The sequence below is a fragment of the Cariama cristata genome, unplaced genomic scaffold, assembly GCF_000690535.1.
Source record: "Cariama cristata isolate BGI_N322 unplaced genomic scaffold, ASM69053v1 scaffold15093, whole genome shotgun sequence".
Lineage (NCBI taxonomy): Eukaryota > Metazoa > Chordata > Aves > Cariamiformes > Cariamidae > Cariama > Cariama cristata.
Genome location: NW_009610236.1, coordinates 1 through 11,288, shown reverse-complemented (window position 1 = coordinate 11,288; position 11,288 = coordinate 1). Strand labels below are relative to the sequence as shown.

At 48.0% G+C, this 11,288-nt stretch overlaps 1 protein-coding gene across 1 annotated transcript; it reads right to left on the bottom strand.

The window, feature by feature from the left end:
* Positions 1-735: 735 nt before the first annotated feature.
* On the bottom strand, positions 736-7,836 carry LOC104155021 (polyhomeotic-like protein 1; the record flags this gene model as incomplete). Its single annotated transcript, XM_009697812.1, has 7 exons — positions 7,685-7,836; positions 6,949-7,059; positions 5,506-5,583; positions 4,589-4,738; positions 3,467-3,622; positions 1,813-2,311; positions 736-1,496 (listed from the first exon to the last, which is right to left on the bottom strand). Coding segments are annotated over exons 1-7 (1,869 nt in total), but the record flags the coding sequence as incomplete, so codon positions are not given.
* Positions 7,837-11,288: the final 3,452 nt, after the last annotated feature.

Genomic DNA, 11,288 nt, shown 5'->3' with positions numbered 1-11,288 from the left:
TGGAGAAGTCTGTGGAGGACTGTCTGCTGGGGGGGGGACCCCAGGCTGGAGCAAGGGAAAAGCGTGAGAAGGAAGGAATGGCAGAAACAAAACATTATGAACTGACCACAACCCCCGTTCCCCATCCCCCTGCACTACTCAGGGGGAGGAGATAGAAGAGTCAGGAGTGAAGCTGAGCCCATGATGAAGGGGAGAAGTGTTTTTTAGATTTGTTCTTATTTCTCATTATCCTACTCTGATTAATTGGCAATAAATTACAAATTTCCCTAAAATGAGGTTTTTTTGCCGGTGACGGTAACTGGTAAGTGATCTCCCTGTCCTTATCTCAACCCACAAGCTTTTCATTGTATTTTTCTCCCCCTGTCCTGTTGTGAAGGGGGAGCGATAGAGCAGCTTGGTGGTCACCCAGCAGCCAGCCAAGGTCAACCCACCACATCGTTAAATGTGATATTTAGTATGTGATGTGGACACTTACGCCATTTGGGGCAAAGTTTGAGTCTCACCTATTTACTTCATGCAAGCCTTTGAATGATAATGTGGAAGAGAAATGCTTGTAGTTAGTAACCCCAAGGGTTGGGCTGGAATTAGTGGTTTTGAGAGGAAAGTCTCCACATCCCTTTACCCAAGCCCCTTACCCATCCCATCCCACTGACCTGGGCCTGGACTGGGATTGATGTCCTAGGAATGAACAAAGAGAATCCATATGCTATTCTCCTTCTCAATGGTATCACTTACTGGCAACTGGACAGACTGCATGTAGAATGCTGCTGGCATCTGAGCCACAACTGGAGAGGAGGCTGGGCTCTTCACCATGTGGGCTGTGCCTTGAACTTGTGCCAAATTCACCCCTGTGGTGAGAGGAGTAGCTTCCTGCGAGGATGCCGGAGCTGAAGACGATGACGGGGAAGCAGCATGGGCTTGGGAAACAGGCTGGACCACGGCTGGCATTCCCCGGGATGTCGGCACTGCTGCAGCAATCTGAGCCAAACCCAGCGCCTGGGCTTGGCCTGCGCCCTGCTGCCGAGTACCCACTACCTGCACTGGGATGTGTGGTGGAGGCTGCTGTGTTGCTGACATTTTGGCAGGCCCAAGCTGAGGTGGTTTGATGGGGGTAACCAGAGATTTTGACTGAATTGGAACAGGTGACTTGGTGGCCGGCTGGCAAGGACTGTCCTGCTGGAGCTGCACAGGCTGTGGCTGCGACTGCAACATCGGTTGTACCACAAGGGTCTGAGCCTGCTGCTGGTTTTGAGGTGGAGCCTGCTGCTGCGGAGGCTGAGCTTGCTGCTGCTGTTGGGTCAGAGAGGGTGCTTGCTGCTGTTGCTGTTGTTGGGCCAGCTGAAGATGGGTGGCTGTGTGGAGGAGCTGGGACTGGCGATGCTGGAACTGCTGCTGGTGATGAATGGCGATCTGCTGCTGGATCACCACTTGCTTCTGCAGGTGAATCTGCTGCTGCTGCTGGATCAGCGAGTGTGGCTGGATCTGTGTATATGTGGCTATACACAGAGTGGGGAAAGAGGAGAGCACAAAAGTTAGCAACAGCGCAGCTGGGAACACCCACACAAAAGAGGCAGGCAGCCCCTGCACTTGTTTGAGTCATTAAGCTCCAAAATGACTGACGGCTTACTGGCAGAGGACATGAGGGACTAAATCAACTTCTCTTGCTAATAGAGAGGGATAACCCCTAGAGACAAGCCTCCAGGAGCCCAGAGAGCTGGGAGGTGTTGGAAAAATCTCTCGCCACTGGGCTTTCAAATAGCGCTCTTGTGAAAGCCCAGTGGGCTCAAAGAGAAGGAACAGGTCCGCACTTACCTGAGCTGATCAATGTCTGGCTGGGTGCTGGCGTAGCCGTCCTGGTCAGGTTCATGCCCACTGTTTGCTGTCCGCCACTGTCCGTTTCGCCCTTCTTTGTGGCTGCATTCTCTGTTTCCGTCTGGCTTCCCTGGCTGACGGTCACCGCCTGGGCAGCTGCTACCGGTAACGGTTGAACCACCCCCGTTCCTTTCCTTTGACAACTGCCAGCGGCACTTGCCGAGGAGTTCTGGCTCAATCCTGTTGAGGTCTGGCTCCCACCACTTGCCACCACGCCCCCGGAGACACCATTGCTGCTTGCTGCCCCTTGGCTCAAATTGAGGGACTGGCCTGCGCTGCCGGAGGAGGTCTGAGCCACTGCCAAGGTCTGGCCCGTGCTGGTGGCCTGCGGTAAGCCCGAAGCCTGGGAGCTTCCTGGCAGAGCTGCCTTCTGAGCGGAGCCTTGGAGCTGGGCACTGGCGGCTGAGGTCTGCTGGCTCCTCACAGCCAAATTCTGCACCTAGAAACATATATACAAACCAGAAACCATTTGCTTTACGTATGTTACTTGCTGGAAGTTTGGCAGAGAACACACAGGCGACACGCTCTACCGGGATGCAGGCTAAGTTTATGCTTCAAATCTCACATGGGGAGCTGGCTAACACTGCAGGGCAAAGCTCAGGTGCAGCCCTTCCCAGGAAACACATTATCCTGAACTCCCTCCTGCCCCATCTCTGATGGAAGTTAAAGATCTCGTGGCACTTTCTGAACAGCACGTGAGGACACTGCCATTCTCCGAGGCATCGGACAGCCTTCAGACCTGCCTGCCATGCCTTTGCATCGGTAGGACCCAGTTTAGCACGGCTCTAAAAGCACCAAGATACCCCTTTAAACACCAGTTGCTCCTTTTCAATTTTTGTGCCACCTGCCTCCTCCCCCTGTGCAGGGCTTTCCACTCGACAGGCCCACAGATCGACTCGTGGCCTGCAGCCCTTCTGATTTCACCAGTTCGTCTGCATTTTGGTGCTTCCATCCACTGTATTTACTCCTCCAAATGCAGTGTTATCTTCAAGTTTGTGATCACGGCTGACTTTCCTTCAAAGAATGTGCTCCAGACAAGAAAAATATGAAGTAACTGGAAATCCCAAGAATGACTGGGATAGGGCAAGGAAAACTGGAAGCCATGGCAACTCCCTGACCAGGAGAATTACTTATAGATGAATGCAGGAGCTAAGACCTTGTGGTCTGTTTGGTCTTTGGCATCTTTACAATGACAAACCAACTAGGTGAAGGAATACTACCACCGGCAAAGACTCTTTATTGCAAAGACTCTTCATTGCAAAGACTCTTCATTGCAGAGGGACTGAAAACTGGACATAGAACTCAACAATTCTTTTCACACAAGGACAATGGAGAAACTGCAAATATGGGATTGATCCAGCCTGTGGCTCACCACAGAAATTTTAAGCAGAAATGAATCCCATCTCCGGAGGCAAAAAGCAAACATGGAAAAAACAGTGGCAAGAGAGAACAGAATCTCCTGCCTGCCCAGGGACACAGGTTGGGGATAAAATAGAGCTGATCTGCTATACAGGGATGACTGGACACAAAGACTGGAGTGTGGGATGAAGGAGAGCAGGGGAAGGAGAGGACTCTGGGAGGGGGTGTCACTAACCTGGTCTGTGTCTGCATGGACCCCAGGAGACTGAGTGGGTGGTACCTCCTGCTGGACGGCGGCCACAGCCCCGTTGGGCATCAGGATGAGTTGGGATGCAAGAGGCACATTGCGGCCCAAGGTCCGGTTTACCTGCAACAGGTTCCCCAGCTGTGGCTGTTGAGGAAGGGTGAGGTGATGTGGAATGAAAGGAATGGAGGGCAAGAGAGAGAGACAGACAGCAAACCACAAGCAAACAGATTACAAAGCAACACTGGGCTTCAATGTCACACATTGCAAAACCCCCAACCCTCCCTGCACTGTAAGATTTAACATAACCCTCAGGAGCAGGAAACTGGGAACAGTTTCCTTACGGAAATAAGCACTCTTCTATCAAACACGGGCCTGGGCCAACTCCCACAGACTGCCCAAGGCTGGCCAGAAGACTGGGGTATCATTGAATTTATAGATGTATATCTGGGACTGGTTGAGAAATAGCGATAAAAGACACACATCCAAGACCAGGTTGCTTGAAAAGAAGGGGATTGCAATCTGTATCTGAAGTCACCTGAGACACAGAAAATATTTTTCAAATAGGTAACCAAACCCCAGACTGATTATATAGTCAAGCCTAATGTTTTCTCTTTAGCAGCACTTCAAAGCGATTAAAAGGATGACATATTTGTTCATGTTGATTTATGTTTCTAGACTTACTTGAATTCTGAATTACGTCCCAGAGCTCAGCAGTGGTAGAAGAGAGTAATCTACCATATATCTGTTCCAGCATTGAACCAGAAGAGTAGCTTTATTTCTGTGAGCTATATTCAAGTCTAGGACATATATTTCACATTTACACTCTAGTGAGAAGTGCCATGGGATCTTTAACATCTATGCAGAGCAGAGACAAACATAGTTCTTAATGATCTCACCTGAGCCACACAATACAAAGCTCACCTACCCTCAAAAGCTGAGCTCAGAATCAAACTTGTGATTTCAGGGACAAGAGCTTCCCCATCTGAATTTAAAAGATAGTGCATCATCCTTAAAGCTAGAGTTAGTCCAAAGGTGTTGGTAATCCCAAGCAGTGAAACACTGAAGTGGCTAGGAAGTGGGGTTCAGAGTCAGGACACATTTTGCTCTTACCCTGAGGTACATCTGGGCCTGTGACTGGTTGAGAGGCGGTGAGGTGGTATTCCCAAGGAGCACAGACTGCGTCAGGGTTGTGGCGCTGGGGGAACTCACGCTCTGTGACCGACTGATCAGCTGAGCAGCGGATGTGGTGGCTAGGTTGATCTTAAAACAGAGAAAAGCCCCAAATCATACACAAAGAGATGGAGGCAAAGAAATAAGTACAAAGTCACTTACTGGGGTACAGCCACAACAGATATTTTACAGTTTTTTTCCTGTATCCCACGGGGGACCAAGAAGAAAAAAGTTCTTGTCTTAGAGGCTATGCAATCTAAACTACCCAAAGCCCTGAGTGCTCGCCTCATTTGTATGGTGAGCCCGAGTATCACTGTTAGCATGCAGCTGCAATAAGAGATCCAAAAGAAATACATCATTTTCTCCAGTCTCTCAGGTAAAGGAAAAAACCCTACAAAGTAACCTCTACCCTACCAACTCAACTCAACTGAACAAATCCCAGTTCCTCAATACTCACTACAGAACCAGACTTTGTCTCATCGAACAAACTACTACTCTGCCCAAGAAAAAAAGACAGCATTCCCTTTCAAGCTGCTTAGGACTCTTCCTTCTCAGAAGTCCTGATCTTTTTCTAAGCCATGACAACGTATCCCCAAAGTCTCAGCAAAGAGAGATCAGTGTCTACCTCTCCAGCTAAGAGGCCTCTCCCACTCAGAAACCTTCTCTGGTCTCCTGAACCCCAACCAATAATGACAGCACCCCAAATCCTCAAATTTGTCTACATCTTGTGCACTCCCAGCATTCTTAGAAGCTGTGTTTCCTTGGCTGACTGCCGTCCTAAAAGACAAAGAGGAGAAAGAACAAGGCGGGGGGTGGGAGAGAGGCTTTGATATATGTGTGAGGGAGCAGTTACTTACAGAGGCCTGGGTGGTGATGGTCTGTTGTGGGGTGCTGGTGTTGGGGGAGCTGGCCTGTCTACTGGCTGCAATTGTAGCCTGCAAGAGAGATTGACAGAGAAATGAGTACCTGGAACAAACATTTCAACCCAGCGAAAATATTTGCCTTTGTCAGAACACCTAGTCCCATCATCATCTTCACCCATTCCTGAGAACAGGAGCACAATCTAACCACTACAAATCTCTGCTGTGCCCTACAAATCACATGCAGCAACTCAGCGAGGTACCTCCTCTTCCACAACCTGTTCAGTCCTATACCCTACCCAAGGCAGCGGACAACAGACCCTTACAGTGCATTACCTCCAGCCCTTCCTCCCATGGGTACGAACCCTACTGTTGCCCCAGCTTGTCACGCTACACACTGCAACCCTCATCCTGATGCTGCAGCCCACTGTTAATACCCAGACGTTCCCCGCAATATTAGCGATTTGCTGGGACTAGTTAGGCAGTTTAGTAACAATGCAGTGATAGCAATCCAAGTAACAAATTTCAGGTTACAGCACATAATGTGGTTTCTGGAGGAATGTAAATATTCTTAGATTCCCCTCCCCGCCCCTACGATCCCACAGGAATTCCAGTGTACGAGTTTAGTTAGCTTTATAACTAAGATTTGTGCAAAATTGGTGAGAGGATTCTATTCCCTCTATGCTGTAAAAGTGCAGGTAGGGATTTTGAGAACAACTAAATCCTGGACTAAAAGCAAAGGAGCACAGGTACTGATGGAGATACTGTTACACAGACAAAAATGTATCCACATCACACATAATCCATCTTCAACTGATGATGAAGTCTGGTAGGTGAGCAAAATTGCTAAAGAAAAAAAATAATCACTCCATAATTGTGCATCATAAAATACCTCGATTTGTATAAACATATCTCAGTTAAAGAAACGCCCTCCTGACTTTATAAGATCTAGCGCAGATCCCTCTTGCTAGTAACTGGTAAAGAAAACATGGGCTACTAAGTTTCAAGACAGAAAATTCAGAGGATACCGCCTGAAACTTCACGCACCCAACACCATGTTTATCCTCAGCAAAGTAACAATCCATGCTTCACTTTTAATACAGTTTTTAAACACTACTGCATCCACTGCTGACTTAACCACCCATCTTTTATTTAAAGAAGGTGCAGGGGCTAGTCACAGGCCTCCGAAGTGCAAGTTTCCTGATGGGGATGCCAAATTTTATCTTCCCCTGCTCTGTACCTGAAAACCAAATGAATCTTTGCATCAGGCTTCCAGTTTACTAGCTGTTTCTATTATTTTTAAACAACGTGTTTAGAGACTCATTATCTCATCATCGATCCGGATGACCTCGGTGGACAAGTCACTGTATAAAGAGAGAATCTCTGGATCTTCCTCAGAGAACGATCCAATTCCTCTTCTTCTGCCCCTTGGCGACTCACCTGCTGGACTGCAGCCAGGCTGTGAAGTTGGGCACTATTAAGCTGCTGCTGGAGCATAAACTGGTGAAAGTACTGGGCTGCATTGGGCTGTCTCTGGAGTGCCTGCAGGGCCTAGAGAAAGAGGAAAACCCAATTGTCAAAAATAGCGTGCCCTTGAAATGTGATTTGAGAGAACAATGAAGAAATAAATAACAGCCATGAGGCTATCCCTAGACCCCACGAAAAAAGCAAAGTCACTAGATTAGCACATCAAAATACGTAGTACAGCTACAAATTTGGTAACGGACTGAGTCACAGGTGTATTCCAGGACAGTGGGAAGCACGCTTGCAAGACTTCCATAAACTATAGGAATTTGGGGACGTGCGTGCTCAAGCAGGCAGACAAAGTGTTCCAGCATAGTACGTATATGGAGGATATACACTACATAGAGGAACTGGGATGATAAACTGAATGACTTGCTCTAGAACAGCAGGCTAAAAATCAATCTACTGGATCACAGTATGGATTAAATCCAAGAGGCTGGACATGGGAGGAGTAACCCATAAAACATGAACCACAGTATCAGGCTACAGGAACTAAACATCGGGCCTAGCACAAGAATTTCTCAATCTGAAAAGATGACAGTCCTTTGAGCGTGCTCCCACCTTGACACACAACAACTCAGAGGAACACGAAAGGGCTCACCACCACCCTCCACTGATGCACATGCCATCCCAGAACATCACGGCGTCCCACCTGTACTGCCTGTCGCTCATAGAGAGACATCTGCGATATCTGAGGACGGGTGCTTCCTCCAGAACTGGAGCTGCCGCTGGCAGAGCTGGAGTTCTGCTCACTTTCGGTCTCCATGGTGACTGGATCCCAGGAGCTCAGGCCGAGACGGACTCCAGATCTACATCAAGAGAATTGGAAACTAAGTCAGGCTAGAGAAAGAACCAAACCGTATTTCACTGCATCACACAGCTTTTTTTACTGGAATATCCCAGTACCAGGCTCCTTGCACGGCTTTGCTTCATCACTGGGGGTGCCAGGGTTCTGAAATCACCCAGAAATTATACTCAAGGTTTAAATCTTTTATTACCACAGTCAGAAACATAACACACACATTCTCATATTTTTATTGCCATGTTACAGTTGGATGCTGTAGCCAGCATCCCAAACTCTTAAAAAGGCAGGCGACCGAAGGAGCCGCTGCAGCTTATTCAGACAATCATTTGGTTACAGACCTGATCACCTCTCCTTCAAGAGAGGCTAGTGAACTGAGGCGAATTGCACTGTGCTTCCAGTCTCCCGCTGCACTTTGGCAACTTCTGATCCTCTCTTCCTCCAGTCCCACAAGAAGTATAATTATCCCACAACGCCGCTGCCCTACTGCGGATATACCAACTCGGTCCCTCCTTCTCCCAGTTTAGCCCCCAGCCCTCGACTGGTTCTTTCTTTCTCTGATCACTTGGACTTCCCAGCTACTTGTTGTTCCTGACTAATCTTAACTTAAAATTTAAGACTGGAAGCTGGTCTCTCCTGGGAAGACTCAGGAGGAACCGAGTCAGAAGCAGAGTGGATGAAGGGTTCACTGGCAACACTTGTGAGGGGAAAGCTGCTAAAGAGGTTGCACAGGGCCAGGGAGATCTTCCAGCAGCAGAAAGATGAGTTGCAGTGAACAGCAGGACTGGGAAAGGACTGGAGCAGGCATTCATCAGCCGAGAGGAAGAGAAGCGAGACCGAAGAGAGTGCTTAGCAGAAGAGTAACCCATTGGGATGATCAGGGAATTTCCTGCAGCAAGAAACATGGGCTACAAAGGCAGTAACTGTAGGAGGGGTTAAGAGTCAGAAAAGGGAAAGCGCAAAAGTGGTTATTCAACAGAATTCCACTGGAAAACAAAATGACTTTTTAAAAGGATACCATTCCATGTAAGTTTTTTTTGAAAAAAAAAAAAAAAAAAGCTTCCGATAGCCTCAATATCACTGACAGCCTGTTTGTTTCCAAAACACCAGCTGGCTCCCCTGCAACATATCCAAGAGACCTCTAAATAAGACCCCTTGGCTTCCAGGATCCCAGAGCCCCAGCACAGCCCCTATATCTAGACCTTTTCAAATTCAGAGATTTTGAGCTTCACAGCCTTCACCAAACACAACTTTTTCCAGGTGCATAAACAGACCAGTGCAGCGGAAAAGGAGCTGCAACAACAGCCTCAACCAGACAACTTTTTAAATTCTGGAATGGTGTTAAGGGCAGCAGATGACTTTAAAGTGGGGCAATAGCATTAACACTGCAGAGGATGACTCGCTAAATCAGGGAACTGCTGCTCCAAACCTGCTCCTCAAAAATCTGGAAAATTTTATAATTGACAAGCAGATAGCTACTGCTCCAGTCCTGTCTTCCCCATGCATCTTTACTTCTGCCCTCAAGTCCTGCCCAGGCATCTCTCTGCGAATCCAACCCTGGCTTCCTCCACTGCTTCGGCCTCATCGGTAATTCTGCCCCGCAGACATCTTCTCCTCAAACTGAGACACATCCCCTCCTAACCGGCCACTGCTGTCTTCAGGCACAACTCTGTTACAGCTAGAAACAGTTGGTCAATAAGCCTATCTAGAATAGAAAAAAGCTCAGGAGAAGACAATTACCTTAAAGATCTTCCCCAAGGGGCAGCACCACAAAAAGTAAATGAAGCCTGAAAAGAAATAAATTGAGAAGGGAGAGAATACAGAAAGAAACTGTGGTAGATAAATGAAGTACTTCGAATGGGCTTAAAATGCAAGTCGGAGTGAAGCTACACACATTACACCAAGTCATCTAAGTAGCTCAGCTGCCATCAGGAGACAATTTCTGTTCCCTTGCCCACCCTCCACCTCTCCATGCAGGTTCCTCCCAACATTTCCCTCGTTTCTGGTGCTCACTAGATCAACTCGTTAACTTTGCAGAAAAGCTACCCTAAACATCGTTTTCTGCCAGATCAGTGCATGGAATCAGCTCCCTCGGAACGCCACAAGCGCCAGGGAGAGAGGAGAGAAGGTAACTAAGGTTCAGCTTAGCTGTAGCACATACCCTTACCCTCAAGAGCTGCGCCAGGAGGAGAAACTTGGCTTCTGACTTGGTGCTCTGCTCCACCAATCTGTGTTTCCTCGGTCAAGAGCACCATTGATTCTCAAGATTTTGAGCGTTTTTGAGAGCTGCACATTGATCTAGATCTTCTTAAAATCAGGTCCTAGCACAAACAGAATCCTACTGAAACATCTCTGGGATGAGAGGCATCAAAAAATTTTGGTTTCTGTGTCGGTAGAAGGCCTTTTGGGGGCATGGATAGAGACACGTACTCTCCTTTTGCAGAAGGGCGGTAAGAATTTTAAGTCACTCACAGCAAGCAGAGTTATCCAGCAAAACCCTTTCCAAACGCAAAAGTGAAAAGGCACAGTATTTCCCCAGCAAGTTCATCTAAGGATGCAGCTCCACGTTAGTGTAATCCGATCCAAACGCCGGCTATTCCCACACAAAATAGCACGGATTACACCCTCTTCCCTCCTCCGAGCGCATCTTCCAATACCCTTCTCTTACAAAACTCTAGCGACCGCTGAGCTATCGGATCACTTGACTCAGCTAGCTGCTCCATGAGATGGATAACCTACTAAAAATGATTAAACCACGGGTTTTCCTAAAGATTGAGTTAACCAACTCACCTTGCAAATGTAATCAGTAGTACCCAAGAAAAAAAAAAAAAAAAAAATCAAAAAACCCACACAGACTAAGAATGAGGCCGTAGCCTTTGAACAACAGCTAGAACTGAACCCCTCAAAGGCAGACAGAAGGATACAAAGGCGTATTAACATCATGGCAGGAATGACAGCACAGCAGAAAGGAAAGGAAGGAGAAGGGAGAAAACAAGCTCCCGAAGCAGTACGAGCATGAGAACATGGGCCAGCCCAGAGCCTAAGCGGCACACACCAAGAACACCACAGGCGGCCCGGCCACAAGTTCCTGACCTTTCTCAAGTGCAAGAGCAGAAGAGTCAGGCCAACCCATCTACTTGTCACCGAACGCTAGGTAGGTGGTAGAAAAGTTTTACCCGCTCACCCCATCCATTCCCCCCGGCGGAACATTTTCCTAACCTTGGAACTGCTTTTGTCATTTCATCCTTGAGAAACTTAAGTTAGGGAACAAGTAAGATTTACACAGGTTTGGGAAAGAAAAATTAGCAACCAGGACTACAGCACACTCCTCCTCCCTCCGTTCCTGTACTTTCCGACAACACAGGCTCCAAGCTGCACAAGCAGAGGCGTGAAACTCCCGGGACACGTTAGCTCTGCCCCGGGATGCTCTGGAAGCAGCAGGAGGTGAGACTTC